Consider the following 20,735-nt stretch of genomic DNA (forward strand, 5'->3'; position numbering starts at 1 on the left):
GTTTATTGGGGTAATAATTTTGAATTTTTTTCTCTGTTCATTTAGAACGGTAACTATAACGATCATTACCATCTAATGTTAAAATAAACATTTATGAATTTTATTTACACAAATTAATGTTTACAAATAATACTACACAATGTTATGATGCAAGATAAGACATAATAGTTATTATCATCATGCTGATGCAAGCATCTTCTTGATCTCTGCAATAGCTTTGCCAGGATTGAGATTCTGTAGGGAAGAGAACAATATCACACACACACACACACACACACACACACACACACACACACACACACACACACACACACACTACTAGTCTCGCGGGCCATACTTTGAAGCAAACACAACCCACAGAAGATTTTCCATTCAATAGCTTCAGATATTCTCATTAAGTATCAAATTCAGTTCCAGTTCAGAGTGTGGCCCGCGAGACTAACACTCACTACATGTGTATGCATATCTAGTTTCCATACACTGCACATATTAGTAACCATTGGTCCCACAAGACTCTACTTTGGTAAAGACACATCAAATAAGCAACATTGTTCTCTACAATGACCCATTAAAATTCCAATAACAAACAGTTTGTATGTGTTCGGCGACTTTGCCCGCAGCCCATTTATTTTATGGCAGCAAATGTTGCACAGTAGGCAATACATTCTTTCTTTATATATACTGTAGCATACCTTGGGACAGGTTTTGGTGCAGTTCATGATGGTATGACACTTGAACACTGAGAATGGATCAGAGACATTGTCCAGTCGCTCCTTCTGGAAGTCATCCTGGGATAGTGACAACAGTACAACAATTATACACATGTATTGAGTGTGCCCAGAGAGAATATCAATAGCACAAGTCACGACTGTCAGCCATGCCAAATGTAATCACACACACACACACAACATAAACAAACTTGTTAAATCTCTTGTAAACTCCAAACAAGGGCAAACTAGACAGTTCTAAAAACTGCACTATTCTAGAGCCATAATTCAAACACGAGGCAATGTTTCTACGTGTCTGTATCACCCACCCTACTGTCTATCATCCAGCGATAGGCTTGCATGAGTACAGCTGGTCCCAGGTACTTCTCTGGATGCCACCAGTAGGAGGGGCACGAGGTGCTGCAGCAGAAGCACAGGATGCACTCATATAGTCCATCCTATGCAGTGGGGGGGTGGGGGGGGCAGTGGGGGGTCGGGGGGGGGGGTAGAGAAATTATAAGTAGTACACTTATCACTGTGTTGCTTAGATACAGCAAGATACATATTTTACAAGGTTGATATAATTATATGGGAAGCTACCTTATACTCTCTATCAAGTAACGTCTATATGCTCATCATTCTAGAGATAGAGATTGTCTCTGAGTATACAATTCTTAAATAGCAAAGCTAATTAAGTCAATAACTAGAGGGACCAGAGGAGGTACGACAAGCGTGCCTCGATTAAGCAATTAGCCTCTGCAATAACGTTGAGCGTGGGAGGAATTATGCCTCGATTATCCGCCCATGCTCAACATTATTGCAAAGGCTAATTGCTAAATCGAGGCACGCGTGTCGTACATGTACCTCCTCTGAGAGGGACAATGCACTCACTAGTTTTTTCCTGTCCTCGACGGACTGGTAGTACTCTTTAGCCCCGGCCGGCTTCTCTTCTCTCTTCTGTAGCCACGGCTCAACCGAACGATACTGGTCATAGATATTGCTCAGGTCCTAGTGAATGAAACTACTATTAAAACACACTCTCAATTGCTACCGTAGTGTGTGCTAGAAATAATAATGATAATTATGCAAGCATAAAATATGCGTTTTGGCCATTTTAAGGCTCTGAAAACATAATGTAATAATGATTTATACGATTATCCTCGATTAAACGCCGCATGTGCTGTACGTACACATTGTAAGACTCACTGGAACAAGGTCCTTGATGACGTACAAATGTGGTAGAGGGTAGATCTTGACCGGCTTGCTCGTGTTGGCGTCAATACGACTGGAAAGAGGAGATCAATGATTAATCATCCATTACCGACTAGTGAATAGATTTCCCCCTCACCATATGCAGGCTAGAGTGTTTTCTCCTCCAATGTTCATGGAGCAGGAGCCACAGATACCTGTACACGTGGAGAGAGAACATCTACAGGTTGAACATGTACAGGTTTGAGCAACCCTAAGGCAAGTTTAGAGCATGTATCTTCCGTGGATTAAAGAAGAATCTATGTACCTGTACAAATAATATATCCTTACATACGGAGTGATAATTATAATGACATCTTGTCAGCAAAGCTAGTAGCATCTCCTACCAATCCTAACCAACTCGGATGCCTCACTTTTCTGAATAAGCATAGTCGCCCATACTAAATATATACATAAGGCAAATTTAAAGCATGTACACTGTATCTTCACAAGAAAACGTAAGGACCTTAACTACATGTACACATGTATCTTGTACATATATCATTACATGTAGACCTATACACTTAATTAGAGTGAAAATTGATGACATCTTGTCAGCCTGAATATAAAGTACGGTTGCCCATACACTTCATACATAGTCACCTTCTCTGCACGAGCGTCTAAAGGTCAGCGTGGGGTCAATCTCATTCTTTATTTTGATGAGTGCGTCCAACACCATAGGACCACACTGGTTCATGTCCACTGTGTACTCTTGCATACGTGGGCGGTCACCAGGCTTCTCAGGGTCCTAAAGAACGACAAGAAGATCAAATGGTACGATTCAGAGCTCGAACGTACGTAATTAAATCTGAGGAGTAATCAAGCCAAACACACAAACCGTAGTTCTAGGGTGGATTACTGTTTTGAAATTCTTTTTTAATTGAGGTTCAATGATATCATAGTCACGCGCGCACGTACCCATCTGTAGATGAGGAACTTCTTTTCCTTTGTTGCCTCCTGAGCAGACGTCTGTTGGAATCTCACAGGAAGCAAGGTCTGAAATGAGTTACAAATGATATCAGTAGTCTCTGATAAATTTATAGTCTTAGCTATTTTATATAAAAGATCATTGTCTCTAGGAAACAGGCAAGGTACAGGTCGTACCTGGGCCTGCCAGAGCCGAGGGATGGCCGTTCTTAATCTAAGGGCCATCTCAAGTGGCCTCCTGTACTAACTGTACCAGTACAATATCCAGTAGAGCAACAGTAAACTTTGCTTTGCTTTTGCTTTGGTTGAGTTTAATTAATAGTTCAAAGGTCAATTACATCAGAGTCGAAGTCAGAGCTGGTGTATGACATCACATTCCTGTGGCTATTCTACAGTCCACATCAATGGACTTGGTGCGTGACGTCACATTCCTTCGGAGTATTAATCAATGTACTTCATGTATAAACAACATACTCGCCTGCATGCACATGGTGAATAGCTCAGCTTAGTTGCAATTTCTTTATATGTGGAGGAGAGATCGTGTGGGAGTCTTGAGTGCGAGTGGATGTCTGTGTCATTGGAATGCCGACTGAATTCATCGCAGACTCCATTATTCAACTCCACAGTCTAGTCTAAGGTGTGTTTAAGTTATCTAGATTACAGTGAACTATAGCTATTGAACTATGATTGTCTCTACCTAGCTAGCTAGCTAGATATACATTGGCTGTGAGTTTACTACTTAGTACAACAACTGTACAGAACAGTGTACATACATACACAGCTAGCTAGAGCTAGTATACTGTGGTCATCAAGTGGTCATCAGTGTGTGTGTGTACATCAAACACCACACCGTCACCTTGACAGGTTATAATGTCAGTCAACATATTAAGAGTGCTTCGTAAAAGAAACAAGAGCGATGCTAAAAGTGGTCGGAAATCAACGTCCACCGCCCCGGACCCCCCAAAGCAACGGAAGGGAAACTCCCTCTCTGCACCCCCAGTAGAGGTGTCTATACTAGCCTCACCCTCACACCAGGTACGAAACTGATATTTAAAACTAGCATACGTGTGTATCCATGTTCAAAATTAGCCTGATAATTGTAGTCTATGCACATTCTTACGACAAAAACTCTCATCAGTATATTTATAAGAAGTATGATTGTGTATTGAGCATATTTGTGATTGAGTTGTTGTCGAAGAATGGACAAAAGTGGGTCTGTTTTAACCACAGCTAGGCTCAATTTGGTATCAGATGTGCCGTTTGTGTGTTTGGTATATTAATAGCATTCCCACCCGTTGGGCTTCACTCTAGTAAAGGAATCCTTGACGCTATGCTATGGCTTTTAGTATGCCATTTACAAGACCATATCTGGTAATGAAATTTGATTAGAATGATATTACTCGTTACTATTTGGTAATAATTATTTAAGCTATACTTTGACGATATAATTATATAGAATCCAGAATTGCGTGTGTAAGCAGTATGGAATAAACCGTTTCAGATTGTTCTATTGACCCCTGGCCATTGCAATTGCCTGTACTTAGTGCTTCGTTGAAATACAAGACAATGAACTGTTTAGAATTCTTATTATAGTGGGTCAAATTGACCGTGATATTCACACTCCCATAGCCTAACACAAACCAGTTATGTATACTTTGCATTCCTCTCCAATTGACCACATATCATTAATACACTACTGTGTGCATATGTGCACGTGTGGGATGACCACTAGGAAACGATCTGTTCACATCGATACTGATCGTGCTAAAATTTCTTATTTTTAATAGTTACAGCCACTCTTGAAATACATAAGCACTAGCTGTATACAGTGTGCACAGTGGGACCACACTATATATAGGCTCTGTACACTAGCTACAGTGTACACAGTGGGACCACACTATAGGCTCTGTACACTAGCTACAGTGCACACAGTGGGACCACACTATAGGCTCTGTACACTAGCTACAGTGCACACAGTGGGACCACACTATAGGCTCTGTACACTAGCTACAGTGCACACAGTGGGACCACACTATAGGCTCTGTACACTAGCTACAGTGCACACAGTGGGACCACACTATAGGCTCTGTACACTAGTCTACACACTTGAAGTCAATTAGTGTAGCATTTCTGCTTTTAGAAGTTTATTTGTTTCAAGAGATGTTTGAAAATGGTTGTACATGTACCTCTGAATAGAATTTCTGTGTATGGTTTAAGAGGGGAAGTGGTGGACCTGAGTTGTTTAGGAATGCATTGTGGGGAGAATGTTGGGCCACAAGTGGTTTTAGGGCTTTAAGACCACAAACAACCGTATGTACGTACATTACCGTATTACTAGAATTTTTTGCTGGTGGAAAACCTTTGCGAATGAGTCAATTAAATCAGCAGAAAAATTACCCTTTCGATCTAACTATTGCGTTAAAGATCATGTGTAATTACCAATGCTAATTTCAGGGTATTTTTGCGAATTGATCAACCCTCGCTAAGTTCACATGTGTTTGATGCTCGCAAAACATTCTAGCAATACATTGCCCACTATCTTAAGATGACCGTTTGGTAAACTACACTCTGTGTGTTTTAATGTCTCAAATACAATGTGTTGTGTTGTATATGGTTAGCATTCCTCTTGAAAAATCCCTCATAAGCACGAAGCTCACACAATCAAGTGTAGCAACCAAACCATATACACACCCTCACACTTCACACACACCTCACACCCACCCACACGCACACACAGCATTCCAAGAGAAAGATCTCGCTGAATATGGACTCCCCCATTCATAGTCGTCCCCCGGCAAGTCCACTGGTCACCAAATCATCGTCTGTGGGTAACTTCCGCCGTGAAAGTTCCCCCAATGTGCCCAACACGACTCCTGCGGTACCAACAGTGAATATTATGTCGTACCCCGATGACTCTCAAGCGCTGGATCGACAAGGAATCATCGATATCACTGTGGATGTGCAGAACTTTCTGGCTGCAATTTCAAGACTCAAGCAAGCAATGGAAGACCTTGATAATGACATTGATGGTGAGATTTTGTGTATGGTGTAGAATTAAACAATATATGCTGAGTGTGTGTTGTTTGTTTTTATACTATAAGTTGTTAGTACGAAGCAGCTTTAGTATACTGCTTGGTACTTATATAGATGTTGTTTGTAAGATGTCTTGCGTAGCTTGTGTGTGTGTGTATCGATCCTCTTTCATGGAGTATCTGGTGTTGACGGTTGCCCTAAAACACAAAGGTTATGTAATTTCAGGAGGTGTCATCTGCACATGATCACCGTGAGACAGTGTGTGTGTGTGTGTGTGTGTGTGTGTGTGTTGGAGTGGTCACATTTCTTAAGCTTAGATCATTCTTTGTGCATACTTCCAGTTAACTGTGGTAATGGCTAAAGCATGGACATCCATTCAAGTGCTTCAACATGACACTTTAGTTTTATTGGGACTTGGCTTCAGCTGCTAACTTGGGTAGCCTTTTTTGTACTGTGGAAGTAAACTAGACTCAAGTACAAAGCATAGTTAATAGTCATAAAATATTCAGCTGAATCTTTACCATTTCTTGGTAGAAGTGGCCTCTAAGATACCTTTGTAGACTGAGAGAGCTAGTTTCATTATTATACACGTGTAAGTATGGGTGGCTTGCTACACTGTGTCCCCTTATACATGTATATATATGACCTTAACTATTCTGTTCATTGAAGCAAACAATTGCGTGTGTGTTAATGCCCTTCATGTGTGGTGGTAAAGTTTGTCAACTGCGTGAGATTTTAGTTACAACTTCATCAGTTTGTTCATGGTACTACGTCCGTATAATAAACAGTCTACTGTACCACTACAGCGTGTGGAATCCATCGTGTGTTATCAGATAGCCTTGTGTCGATCGAACCCAATATATTTACTACTACTAACAGTGTCCTCTAGCTATCAGTTATATAACAATAGCGCTCTCACTGATCGACTTTGTTATCAACTGCTTTTCAAACTGTAACACTTGTCCATTCCATTCCCCAAAGCTCACCTCTGACATGTACTATAACTTATTCCATCCTGCATGTCTTCCATACATTCATTGCCCTGGTATTTGATGTACACTACATACAGTGCATTGCCGTGGTCTGGTGTATACTGCACACAGTCAGTGCATTACCCTGGTATCTGTATCCCCTTGTAGGTAGCAATGGGTGGTATCTGTATCCCCTTGTAGGTAGCTCTAGTGTTGTGTATGTGCTTAGCTCTTGTTTTTATTTTGTCCAATGGTTTCTGTTATCACACACAATCAGGGCAGCTCACCATAAAAACGAATATCAAGGTATTATGTCAATACTTAACTATGTCGTTTATGCCACCTTGGCTTCATAATTATAGGTAGTAAAGTTATTATCATATTATTTCTGGAGTGGCCTGGTATTTCGTTGCAGTGTGTGGGTGTGGTTTGTGATAGATTCTTGTAGGGCATTCCCACCGTGTTTAAGCAGTACAGTTTATCAAATCTATCCGTTATATAATATGCATTGAAAATATTATCATTGCCAACTTCTTAGTTTGTATAGCATAGTCTCATTGCGCACTACATAGGATTGCAGTGTTGTCCCTAGGGACTATAGCTCTAGATCTGTGTATCCATCTCATGCTAAATAGTACAAACTACTGAATACCATATTCAGTTGTCCTAAATTCGCACATAATTATAGCTGTGTACAATATGGCTACCCTTATATAATATGTATACTAATAGTTGTAAATTGTGTCCATTACAACGAACAATTTCCGCTCTGAACCAACAGATTCCTTAATGGGAATTGTCAGTTGATACAGAGACAAGTCCACCCGCGCATACCAGCGGGGTAGGCGTTGACCATTAACACAGGCCAGCTGTTGTTGTAAGCTCACATGAACCATTGCATTCGGTCACCCCCACACATGCACACACATGCACACACATGCACACACACACACACACACACACACACACACACACACACACACACACACGTACAGTAGAATGTAAAATATGTTTCATACGTGAGCTGTATAATTATGAGATTTAGTAACGCTAGTTGAATCTTAATTGGCTCCACCTAGATATACAATTATCAAGGTATTAGAGCTTTATAGCAAGGTAGGTATTGACTTGAAATGTTTGTCATGGTAATTAATGTGAATAATTTGATGAGAGAATGTCAATATGCAAATCATGCGTGAGATTGGCTTACTCCCACTGAGAGCAGCTGCCACTGTAAACTCCCTTCCCTCAGGGAACACACTGGCTACTAGTACTGCATGGCTTCCTCCTACCTTGTGTCCTGTGACAGTAGCTTGTGTCTTGTGACCTACATACAGTACAGAGCTTGTATATAATTGTGTCCTGTACCCTGTACTCTAGCTTATCTACTCTTGCCTGTATATACCGACAGCTCATTATATATTTCCTTGGTTCCAGGACGCTCTATAGTCACTGTAAGAGTACTCAAAATTCCACCTGTGTCTTGGTACATGTACATCCTTCCTTGCTACCAATAGTTGTGAGGTGGTGGCTCTCAATTCAACAAATTTCCCTCTTTTATAGTCTATATATGATGTGGTAAACTAGGCCTAAGAGGTGGTTAGTACCAACCACCACCACCCACCAGTGTGGGCACATCGATATCCCTGTACATGTGATGTATACTATATGTACGTAAATATACATGCCATTCTGTATTACTAGGTTCTAGTCTTTCGTATTTAACTACATGTAAAATTATTGCCAGCCAGTTCTTTTGAGTGTTCATTCATTCTCTTATCCCTCCACTAGATGTTGGTAGTCGTGGTGATGAGGTGACTGAGCCGCCACCAGATATTGTCCTCAAGAGACTATCAGAGCTGGTACAGGTGGTACAGACTTGCCTGGGCCAACACCCTGGCATGCAGAGCACTGAGATCAAGAACACTGCCATGACACTCATGCAGACTTATCAAGGTACGAATCTCTTATCCTGCGTACATACATACGTGGTGATGCAATAGCTGCCGTATTGTAAACTTAGATTTTGGCATGTCATAACTTCTCAGCATAGATCTAGATCAGCTAGAGATTTCAATTTCAGTAAAAAAAGTATTCATTGTGTATACGATGTGGCTCACACACACACACACACACAGCTGTATCCCGTTGCATGTACCGTACAGCTGGTTATTTTCGTATAGTTGAAATTTTGTAGAGTATCTACAAAAATTAAATTTTTTGGGCACAATAGGTTCAACGTCACTCTCCTGAGCTGTACGAATATTTAAAATACGTAAATGTGTAGTTCATACGAAAATTATTCGCTATACTGCATATATACGAACATGTTATTGCTAGTTGTAGCAGCTTATACTAAAATAACAATAATTACTTGATGCAAGAGGGCATGACTATATGTAACTAAAGTACTGGTTTCCGGATCAGCTATTATAATAATAGGATGTATGTGTTTTCATTCAAAAATGGTTTGTGTCTCCTATAGAGTTACCTCTGACAATGATAGTTCTGGCACAGATTACTGTCGGGCTATTACCATGGGAAGGGGTTATATGATACAACAAGTCTAACCTTTGACCTCTATACAATACCCTCCTGTATTAGATGCATAAATTATATTGTATATACAAAAGCAAAATTAATGACATAAACATTGTGATAATTATTATGTAGATTTTTTTCACGCCCTTTTTTACACAAATCCTACCCCCCACACTCATACTACCTCCACCCCCCACTCATCCTACCCCCCACACTCATACTACCCCCACCCGTCTTACCCCCCACACTCATCCTACCCCCCACAGACTGCCCCCACCGCTCTGCCTCCATGTGTCCTGGGTGTGGTAATGCTATTGACTCGCTCATCGACGCCTTCACTAGCAGCGTCTCCGAGCATCTCACCGGTGAGTTGCCATGATTACCATCAGTGTAATACGGCTACCACGACTATCTTAAATTACCATGACTACCCTAAGTTACCACGACTACTATCAGTATATCTTCTTGATTTCCCAGGAGAGTCAGTCCAGCTGCCATTACCACAGCGGAAGGTACTGGAGAAGAGTGGTCTATCTCACTCACATCTCAAGGGGTTCTCAAAGTCACATGACAATCTGGCCGTCAAATACAACAGTTACCTCGACCTGACGCAGCCAACCGGTGATGAAGCAGGTGAGTGTGTGTGTGTGTGTGTGTGTGGGGGGTTTGATCAATGCTAGCCTTAGTTTCAGTTTCAAAATATATAGAAGCACAAAGTAATACACACATTCAATCTAGGTCGGTTGACTGCTTAGTTTTGGGAAAGGCTGGTTTGTGTCTTACAAATGTCACTAGTGTATTGAAACAGCTAGGCCAATAATGAGAGTGGATGTACTTACTATATATTAGTGCCGTCCCCCCTCTGCTTGTAGTGGTGGACCAGATTGACTATATACCCACACTCTTCACACACCCTCACACCTCACACACACCTTACCTATTCCTGTGTAGTGCTAGCGGTGGACCAGATTGACCAGGCATTGTCCGAGGTACAGGGGAGTGTGGAAGTGGCTAGCAAGTACCTCAAGTCACGGATCAAGTACCACAGAGAGGTCACCTCCTACCTCAACAAGAGAGCTCAGATCGGTACGCCAGATTACTGTTGCTAGAAAGCTCTAAATGACGTACATGACTTTTTTAACAATAAATACGAGTATAACTTAATTATGGTTTAAACAAAGTTGTACTGGGGCACTAAAAATACTAAGAGCGGGAGCTGAAGAATTATCGCAATAATATCACCTGTAGTGATTGAATAAAACATTTTATGTACATGTAGCTAGTATAAAGTGACCCCCTGTGTTGATTACGTCTGTACCCCTCCCCCCCACAGAGGCACGATATCATCAGCAAATGTCCAAGTTGTGTAAGAGCACACAGGGTGCACTGAAGGAGCTGAGCACTCACGAGCCGTGTCTGCCACTCATGGACGTGGTCCAGGGTTCTATTGAACAGGTGACTATCTTGTAGCTGTAATCCCATTGGTTCATTATATTGAGCGTGGTTTGATTGTGTGTGTATCTGCAGGACATGAAATTTGCGACCAATTGCAATGCAACGTACAACTTTCAAGTGGGAGGCAAGATCACCGATGTACGTTGACTTGTGTGTGTGCCTGTGTGCTTTTGTGCCTCTGTGTGCCTGTGTGCTTTTGTGCCTGAGTGCATTGCATTGTGCATTACATTGAGACGTGTGTGTGTATACTCCGTAAATGTCATTAGGTTAGTTACCTTTTGAGAGCGTGTTATACCCACCCCCCCCACACACACACACACACACACACACACACACACACACACACACACACACACACACACACACACACAGATATTGGAGCAGAAGAACAGTGAGTATGACAAGAGAAGGAAGGAGTACACTCAGACCTGGGCCAAAGAGGAGAAGAAACTGGTGAGGGGTGTGTGAGGTGTGAGGGTAGCGTGGGCGGGTGTGTGAGATGTGAGGAGTGTGGGTCGTTAAGAGTATCACCAGGAGTGCATGTGTTTACTTCTGTTTATACCTGTTAATATGTTTGTCATAAATAGCTTGGTTTGTTTTTGTTTGCCTACACTCAAACATGGTATAGTTTGGAATGAAAATTCGATTCAATTTACGTCTTCTAACCAAAAATTGACATTTTTTGCATACCGTCACATCTTGTGATGTTGTAAACAATTACCGTACGTGCAGTAAAGTGTGCGTGTGATTAAGAGGTGTCATGGATACACTGAATAGCTTTAAAATTGTAATTAATTCAGGGTAATATCTAGATCCATGGTTGTCATGTGCAGGATACGGGAGTATAAGTACTTGTTGATCATTACATTGTTGACCACGGTCTGTAACATTTCCAACTTAATTGAAATGCAAAGAGATAATTGAAGTCAACCACTGGCTACAGTGTACACAGTGGGACCACACACTAGTCTATAGGCTTGATTGTACATGTACATGTATGTGTTTACTGTAAATCAGTTCATTTTGTTTACCCTCAGGCGGATGCTCGGTCAAGCATGAAGGCAGCCAAGGCCAAGTACGAGTTCCTGGGGCAGGATCTGATACGCGTCAAGAACCTGATCTCGCTAGATCCGTATGGGAAACAAGCCGACAAACGGAAGAAGGAGGCGGCCGACTACGAAACCAAGGTAAGGATGTCTGTGTGGGTGTGTGAGCCACTAGGTACCTAATGATATATACTGAGGCTACTGTTTTGGGGGCATTTCAAACTGACAGTATATATGCATGTTGTTCTGTGTGGTTGTGCAATGCATTCAACCGTGTACCCCGGCCCTCCCCTCCAGTGGCAAGATGCTGAGATGGCCTACAAGAATACACTGGCTCTCTGCAATGACTGTCAGTATCAAGTACACGTTGCAGCCAAGGTAACAACGAACTCTATAAAACTCTATCTCTGAAATGAGCCTGTTTTTAGAGCTAATTGATCGACTTCATGTCCATAACTTGAGTTAGGAACGTCCAGTTTCAAAACTAAAATATGAATTTAGTAGCTATTTTGGTATATATACGTACATACTTCTTCTGTTGTACTTGGAATTGTTGTACTTATACTCAGATCAGTGATTGCTTTCAGGTGTGTGCTAATGTATGATGGACTAATGCATTGTTTTGTATTCTCCTTTCATGCAGAAATCGATCCTCTGTGCTTACAGGCGAATTATGATAGATGCCGATACACAACTACAGAATGTGAGTGTTGTACACACTGATTATGATAACGTTTCAACAAAATATACTTAGACCATAATTCTCAATAGTTGCAAGAATGCATCCTCCCTTTCTTAATTAAGCACGTACATTGTACTGTGCTGTAGTGACTACCACAGTCACATGTTGTGTCCTACCCCCCCACACACACCCACACACACACACACATACACACGCACGCACGCACGCGCACACACACACACACACACACACACACACACACACACACACGTACACACACACACACGCACACACCCACACACACACACACACACACACACACACACACACACACACACACACACACACACACGCGTGCAGGGTCTTGAGACATACTTCATACTACAGCACAACTTCTTCCAAACACTCACTGAACCTGTAAGTCAACTAATGTATTGCCAATCGTCGTGTTTAGTAATTCTTCCGAGTAACTTAGGTATAGAGCTGATGAATTATTGTCATCTCTGTGAGTGTAGCATCATTGCGACTGCTGATAAAGAGCTTATCCAACCATATACAGTGTACGCTATTATTCATCCATTACTACACACTTTCTAAAAAGCTACAAACGCTCAATCCTATAATTACAACCTCTGATCCAAGGTTATTTTATACCTCACAAAGAACATTTTAAGGCAAAAAATAATTTCATGGTACCTTCCCTTTAACTATAGTCTTGAGCACGTGCCAAAAGGGGAGGGTTTTGCAGTAGTCAATTTATTTTATCGTACTTTTTTTATTACTGTGCAGATGGTACAGAGTCTTGGAGCGGTGCAGGATTACGGTCTGGGGTCAGAGTTCATGAACCATATCAGTCGTCATCCTCGACAAGCCGAGGAGTTGGAGGATTATCTCTTTGAAGAATTTGACCCTGAGGCTGCGTAAGTGAGATGGGTGTGGTTTCAGTTGTAATTAAGGAGAATAATATATAACATTTGGCAGATATTGTATTTGGCGAATGAGCTATTTGAACCGACTGCAGCAGATTAGAGATTGTGATGATGCTGGAAAACTATGGGTTTTAATTTGGCTATCTTCGTTAGTAAAATTCGCCAAATCGCCAAATTTAAACACCCGCCAAATTTTCCAGTTATATACATGTACATGTACGGTATTAAGCCAATCTTAAGTGGCTGCCAAATCTCTACCTTAAGTGTCAGACATGTCACAAGTGTGGGTGTCACAATAGTAATCTAATTTATTGGTTGGTGATTAGTTCAGAGCACTTAGCCGTAGTTAATTGTTTTGCCTGAGGCACTGAGTGTGTGTGTGTTCCTTGTATGGTGGTGGATGGAGACTCATTGTCTGTGTGTTACATTGCTTGCATTCTTGTGTGTGCAGTGAGATGAATTGCCTGCTCACTGACAGGGCTATCCCTAACTCTGTGTCCAACGATGCCTTCCTGCCTGGAGGTGGGTCTGTCGTATGATCATACAGTGTTGTGTAGCTATTGGTTCCGAGCTTATAATAGTAGCTAGTGTCAACACACACACCCACACACACACACACACACACACACACACACACACACACACACACACACCCACACACACACACACACACACACACACACACACACACACACACACACACACACACACATGTTGTGACTACTAGTACGTGCATATATGCATGTACTCTATATAGATTCGTCTGCTGTCTCAATAAACGTTGACTCCTTCTTTCCTTCCTCCCCCCGTACAGATGGCCCCCCGAGGGAGCGTGCCTCTAGTCCCAATATCCACCACATCTCCCACACACCCAACCATGAAGCACGGTCCTATAGTCAGGGGCAGGTCTCCCCTCACATCAGCAGACCAAGGCCACGATCCATTGCACATCTCATAAGCGACACAGACGCTAAGGACTCAAGGAGATGTGAGTGTGTGTGGTGTGTGGTGGGTGGGGTGCACTTTGTGTGTGTGGTGTGTGGTGGGTGGGGTGCACTTTGTGTGTGTGTGTGGGGGGGGGGGAGTGGGGTCCACTTTGATTATATTTATGTACATAGGGAAAAATCCTTCCATTGGATTTGTATTCATGCAATCTCCACTGCAATGCCATGTACATATGATGGCTGTTATTGAGTCGTTAATTCTTGTAATCGATTATTTGACCACTCTCCTCCCCACACAGTGAGTGACATCTCCGGTGCGACCAGGGACGGTGGTACCACTTCCCCTCCTCTCCCATTCGATGACGATGTTCCCATGTCGAGGAACGCCATGGCCCACCCCTTCAAGAAACTGAGAGGACCTGCTCGCTGCAGAGAGTGTGACACTTATGTGTACTTTCACGGCTTTGAATGCGAAACAGTGAGTGGGCGTAGTGATAATTAGGTGTGCCCTTGTTGTAGATTAGGTTCATTTGCGACTATGTTTTGAAGTACTAGCTAGTTTAAGACTTTATTCCAGGTTGCAAGGAAGGAGTAAACGAGGCCTGGGATCGAGGCCATATGTACATATATACAAGCAAGCATAGACCTTTGGAGCTTGCTGTGTGTTATGTGTACATTACTTATATTGTGTGCACTGTACTATCCCCTCCACACACACACAGTGTGGTCTGGCCTGCCATCGCAAATGTCTGGCCAATCTTGCCATCAAGTGCGGGAGCAAACGTCTGGCTAGAAAGATGAATACGTTTGGGGTTGATTTCCAGAAGCATCTCAAAGCCACCAAACGGTACATCCCCATCATTGCCACAGAATGTATCGCCGAGTTAGACCTCAGAGGATTGGACACCCGAGGATTGTATCGTATCTCAAGTGCAAAGTCGAAACTGGAGCATTTGTGTCAGTTGTTTGAGACAGGAGGGGACAGGGTGGACCTGACAGACCGCCCCGCCCACCTTATCGGCTCTTGCCTTAAGCTCTATTTCAGACAGGTACGTATGATGTACGCTTGAGAGATTTTGTTTCATTTGCAAAATATTATATTTTTAATTTTTTGTCTTTCATTGATTTTTTATGTTTATTACCTACTACAGCTTCCGGAACCGCTACTGACCTTTGCACTCTACCAGGACTTCGTAACCTTTGCACGTGTAAGTATTATGCCTTGTACTCTTACAGTACGCCCCCACACGTTCACACCTCCACCCACTCATGCCCACTCACACACTCACTCACACCCCCACCCCTTCACAGGAGGCGTCGTACATCCTGCCTTGTAAGATCGAGTCCCTTACCGGAGAGAAAGCTGAGTCAGCAAAGAAAATGTTAGATCGTTTGAAAGGTCTCCTCCAAAAACTTCCCTACGAGAACTACATCACCTTAGCAAAGCTGCTCTACCATCTCAACAGGTTAGCAAATAAAGTTGTGTCTTCATATTCAGCAGAGGATGTGCCCACAAGTACACTGGTCTATGGTGATTGGTACTAACCACCTCTTTGGACCCATGCAGTGTTAAATGAAGCATCTTTAAACGGCCATAACTTCTGTTCTGTTAGTCCAATCAGTTAAATACCTCAGGGCCGGGAAAACACTTGGCATCAATCAGTCCCTTAGCTACATGTATACAGTAAAAAGTAAAAAGTTGCATGTACATAACATGTACATGTTCAACAGTGCATGAATCGTATGTGTTTGTATTTCCTCCAGAGTGAGCAGTCCTGAACACGTGAAGAACAACTTCATGCCTCCCAGCAACCTGGGTATTGTGTTTGCACCCAATCTCCTTAGACAAAGGTAACGGCTACTCCCCCTCACATGTGTGGGATAGCACTCTACAATCATTGTGTATGTAACAGATATTGCACCAAAGGGCTGTTTTTAGAGCTACCTTAATTTGACCGTCCACAACTTGTGTTAGGAACGCCCGATTTCAAAACTAAAACATGTATTTAGTAGCTGCTTAGTAGTGCTACAATATTCGTGATTTACTTTTGTCCCAAAATTTCTTAGCCTATAACTTGTGTATATCTAAATATACGTAGGTACATGTTATAGTGTGTTCTATAGGGCAGGAACATACACTAATCCTGTATGTATGTATATAGCTGCTATTTTCATGCTCCCCCCCCCCCACCTTGTACAGGGAGATGGTTGCCTCCCTGAGGCTGCTAGCGGACATGACGGCACAAGCCAAGGTAGTCGAGATCATGATATCCCACGTCCCCGAGGTGAGTATGCAACTGTTGATAATGCATGCCTCCTGTTTGGATAAGTGTGGGTTTTCATTGAAAGGCCTCGGCTCAATATATATCTGTAAAAATACATACATATAATTATAGTGAAAGCATGTGCCATATATATAATCACATGTATTAGCCTGCCTCTCTAATACCCCCCACCTTCCCGCTATATTACCCCCCACACAGATAATCCACTAATACCCCCCGCTATAATTATTACCCCCCACACAGATAATCCACGTGCCTGATGACCAGATCATGGACCAAGATGTGGAGGTCAGCATTAACAAGGAAGTGCTAGTGGACGACCCAGTCAAATCACGTAAGCCACACCCCCACTCTTGTAACGCTAATCCTTAATGGCTGATTCATTAAATCTCTTAATAATTATAATAATATCCAATAAAGCAACTGTTTTACTCTATAAATTATATACAATGTATGTATTATTAGGGGCGTTTCAGTTTCGTAATTACAACAGGTCCTGCAGAACCATAAATGTCAGGTTGCTGACTAGCGATAATTATACATGTACGTATCAAGTATACGAGTAACAATTGCAGTTAGGTGTTACATTGTACGTATAAGCGAAGCTACATATGATTAAGGTACACTCTCACATTTCCCCCTCCAGCACTATTGGATAATGATGATGCAATGACTGCCGAGTCTCGGACCCCCAACACCACACCCCCTGAGAGACGAAGGGAGAATGTGTCCGAGCTCTCTGACGTGCTCGATGCACTACAGCTAGTAGGCAGGAGAAACTCACAACCAGTAAGTGTGTGAGGGGTAATTAAACTGACATTATTATTATCAGTGCAAATTCATCGTATTATTATGTGTCCTTATAAATTAAATCCAAGTGTACACTGTACGTACATATAATTGTATCACGCAACACATGACATCAGCATTTTTATTGTACAATGTAGTTTGAGTCAATGTGTTGTTATTTTGCCCCCCCCCCTCCAGAATATCTCGCTGATAAAACCCCCCCATCCTCAACTGCTGGAGGTGAGGAACTCATCCGCCTCAATCAGTGCTCCCGTGTTCTCTAACCTGCCCTTAAATGTGAGTAGTAGTCAATTTATCGGTATTTCTATAATCTACGTGAGTGGCACTCAGAATTGGCGGAAAAATTGGGTTGATGACACATGCAAATTATTTATATTCACTGTAACAAAAGTATAATGTGGGGGAGACTTGATTTGCTAACTTGATGGCTTAATTGCTTTAATTTCTTAATAATTTCTCGGCTCTGATAAGTACGGTCTCTTTCTTCCCTACATAGGTTGGTACCGGTGAGAAGGACCAACTGACAGCCCTTGGTCGCTGGTTAAGAACTCCTGCTACACACACTCCAACATTGGAGAAAATGCTCACACCCGTTCAGGAAAGACAAAGAGAGACCGACTCAGAGTCTTCAGACGATGACGACGAAAACAGTATTATCATTTCCGGCAGTCAAAAATTGGATCACATTTTAAGCCGCTCAGAATCAGGCCTTTCAAATCCAAGCATGTCTTGGACTTTGTTTGACGATGCATCTGAAGTTAGCAGCTTGAGGGACAGTATTTCAATTCTCTCCGAAGAAGATAACTCTCTGCCACGAGGATTTCGCATGAATGGAAACAACGATCGTAAGAACTCAAAAGAAGAGCTTTGTGAGTCAGCACAATTGAACCACAAAGAATCGTCCCAAGGCAGTGATGACTCCAGCCCTTTTGTGGACAATAACATAGCAGCAGATTATCCGACGTCACCAATGTCAGGTCCACCGATACGTATTTTGGGCGAAACTGAAGCAGAACTAATGGACATGAATCGTCAAAAAATGTCGATTATTTCGATTGATGAAGGTATTATATTTGGTGCTGATGCCTCCACACAGAGTCCTACAAGTACGTCTGATGATAGGCTGTTATTCGAAGAATTTGAATCACCAGAATCCACTCTGAAACCGAGCAAACTGAATCGGTACGAACGATACGAACGCTATCGAATGGCCAATCCGATTGGGGAAGGCGAGGTTACCATAGAGCAGTCCCAAGGCTCTACACAAGACAGTGTAGGGACACTGACAGATGGCGTGCCCTCGGAAATAGACGAAACATCACCAACTGAATCGCAGAAAGAGTATGAATGCGAGGACAATCAAAATGGAGACGAGACTGCCGAGGGATTAAGTGAAAACTGGGAAGCAATGAGAGATACCCACAAGCATATTGATAGTGGGATTGATGACAGAGGTTCCCCAGATACCAGATCAGAGAAGAGCAGTAGTCTAAAGCGAGCATCGTTCCCAGAGATTATTGGATTACGTAATTACAGACAATTGGTGGATTTTGACAGTCAAGAATCGGGCCTTGCTGACTCACCAGATTCTGCCTCCCTGCTGAATGAACCACAGCCCCTGACCGTCATCACCGGACCCCACTCTCCACCTGATACACACTCACTCGTAACACACGTACTACGATCTCCGACAGATCCACTAGCCCAGCAGTTTATGACTTCCGGTACCTCAGCTGAATTTGCCTCAAGGGAAAGACGATCAAAATCGAGTGAGCCCGATTTTGGAGGCACACGCAAGCAATCTGATTTTGAGGTTGTTGTCGATTTAAATACGGAGCAACCACAACTTATTTCTAACGAATTGGGAGCCTCTGTCGAGAGCATAGACGGTTGTGAAACTGATGATTGCCTGACCAAGTCAATGTCAGCTCCTAGAAGTTTAGAGAGTGTGGCGTTCAGTTCTATTGCGCGGAATCCCATACAGCGACACTCCACGTACGACTCCATCGTGGAGAAACGACCTCGAGCATCCAGTGTTGAGCCAGCTTCACCCAAATCAACCAGTACCACAAGTTTCTCCCCTAAACACGAACTACACTACAAAGCGTTGGCGAATGCTCGCAGCACGACTGTCATCTCTCCAGCGCATTCAACATCCACTGCTAGCAGTGAGAGCGATCTGAGCCTACAGGGAAAATCTCTTTCCAGAAGTTTGAATGCATTGACTTCCTCCTCCCCCACGAGCAGCCCGAACGGTTCTATGAAGAAGAAGAAGAAATGGGGCAAAAGACTGCAAAGGACTTTCAAACCTGCCCTCCGTGTTCTCAAGATAACTCCTAATAATACACCAATTACTGCAAACAGAGAAGACATTGTACGCGATATTCACCTCTCCTCGCACACACCTGAAGCCTCCCCCTCTCCGTCAGAAATCGAGACCAATCGGGTGCGTATGGTCAGCCCGGACTCCCTATCAAATGTTGCTAAAAAGTCATCACGTACAATGCAACGTTCACGTAGTTGCGACCATCTGTTGGAATCTTCAAACTGTACTGGCAATGCCCCGATTGCAATGGGGTCACTTCAAGTCATAACTGAGCCCAAATCAAAGTCGAAAAAGGCAAAGTTTTTCTCAAATTTCCATGGACCTAAATTTAATAAAAGCAAGAACAAAGTAACTCCAACAGAAGAAACGCAATCCGCTCCCCCTAAGAGGAGGAAATCTACGGTTGATTCTCCAGCAGGAGAAAATCCAAACAAAAGTCCTAAAACTAGAAAGAAGTCGAGACTTCCTCATTTTGTTTAACGTGTGCAGTGTTTGTTCAGTAGCAGTTTTTATCACCACGTGTTGGCTAGCTATGGCCAGACTGTAATCATTTAACATTTTTCTGTCCACAGATTTCCTGATTTTTACGCATCTAAATACACTACTCTTGCGTGCACATATGTAGGTGTGATGTATGTTCACAAATGTCTGTAGAAATCACTCTTTTTATTATTATTATTATTGAATGCAATTTGGCAAGTGATCACTTATTTGTAGTGCGCATGCTCAGCCTCAAACGCCGATTTTTCTATAATGGAACGCAAAATTTTGTGCTAGCGTTCTAGTAGAGAAAAATCGATGCGTGGGAGGAGCATCTCAAGGGCGTGGTCA

The 20,735-nt window shown here is 42.6% G+C and overlaps 2 protein-coding genes across 2 annotated transcripts; one reads left to right on the forward strand and one right to left on the reverse strand.

The window, feature by feature from the left end:
• Positions 1-73: 73 nt before the first annotated feature.
• LOC135335262 (succinate dehydrogenase [ubiquinone] iron-sulfur subunit, mitochondrial-like) lies at positions 74-3,221 on the reverse strand. The gene is made up of 9 exons (XM_064530695.1): positions 3,060-3,221; positions 2,874-2,951; positions 2,559-2,703; positions 2,056-2,113; positions 1,914-1,992; positions 1,599-1,715; positions 1,037-1,165; positions 693-788; positions 74-234 (listed from the first exon to the last, which is right to left on the reverse strand). The coding sequence occupies exons 1-9, from the start codon at positions 3,105-3,107 to the stop codon at positions 178-180; spliced, it is 807 nt and encodes a 268-aa protein (XP_064386765.1). The 5' UTR covers positions 3,108-3,221; the 3' UTR covers positions 74-177.
• Positions 3,222-3,331: 110 nt separating this feature from the next.
• LOC135335258 (uncharacterized) lies at positions 3,332-20,607 on the forward strand. Its single transcript, XM_064530689.1, has 27 exons — positions 3,332-3,519; positions 3,747-3,917; positions 5,620-5,911; positions 8,678-8,842; positions 9,694-9,792; positions 9,905-10,060; positions 10,379-10,513; positions 10,761-10,882; positions 10,955-11,020; positions 11,255-11,335; positions 11,920-12,069; positions 12,226-12,306; positions 12,572-12,631; positions 12,971-13,027; positions 13,400-13,530; positions 13,991-14,061; positions 14,354-14,527; positions 14,783-14,961; positions 15,206-15,532; positions 15,635-15,691; positions 15,795-15,949; positions 16,248-16,334; positions 16,684-16,768; positions 17,012-17,102; positions 17,415-17,557; positions 17,756-17,854; positions 18,075-20,607. Exons 2-27 carry the CDS (start codon positions 3,753-3,755, stop codon positions 20,382-20,384), a joined length of 5,538 nt encoding a protein of 1,845 aa, XP_064386759.1. The 5' UTR covers positions 3,332-3,519; positions 3,747-3,752; the 3' UTR covers positions 20,385-20,607.
• The last annotated feature ends 128 nt before the right edge of the window (positions 20,608-20,735 follow it).

The sequence above is a fragment of the Halichondria panicea genome, chromosome 4 (assembly GCF_963675165.1).
Source record: "Halichondria panicea chromosome 4, odHalPani1.1, whole genome shotgun sequence".
NCBI lineage: Eukaryota > Metazoa > Porifera > Demospongiae > Suberitida > Halichondriidae > Halichondria > Halichondria panicea.

Bases quoted from the DNA above. Each gene is read 5' to 3' on its own strand.
- LOC135335262 (XM_064530695.1), bottom strand. From the start codon at position 3,107: ATGGCCCTTAGATTAAGAACGGCCATCCCTCGGCTCTGGCAGGCCCAG. The intron at 1,993-2,055 runs GTGAGGGGGAAA...TCCTCTTTCCAG, and splicing joins AACACTCTAGCCTGCATATG to TCGTATTGACGCCAACACGA. The intron at 1,166-1,598 runs GTGAGTGCATTG...CCCACTGCATAG, and splicing joins TCGAGGACAGGAAAAAACTA to GATGGACTATATGAGTGCAT.
- LOC135335258 (XM_064530689.1), top strand. From the start codon at position 3,753: ATGTCAGTCAACATATTAAGAGTGCTTCGTAAAAGAAACAAGAGCGAT. The intron at 14,528-14,782 runs GTGAGTGTGTGT...CTCCCCACACAG, and splicing joins CGCTAAGGACTCAAGGAGAT to TGAGTGACATCTCCGGTGCG. The intron at 17,855-18,074 runs GTGAGTAGTAGT...TTCCCTACATAG, and splicing joins TCTCTAACCTGCCCTTAAAT to GTTGGTACCGGTGAGAAGGA.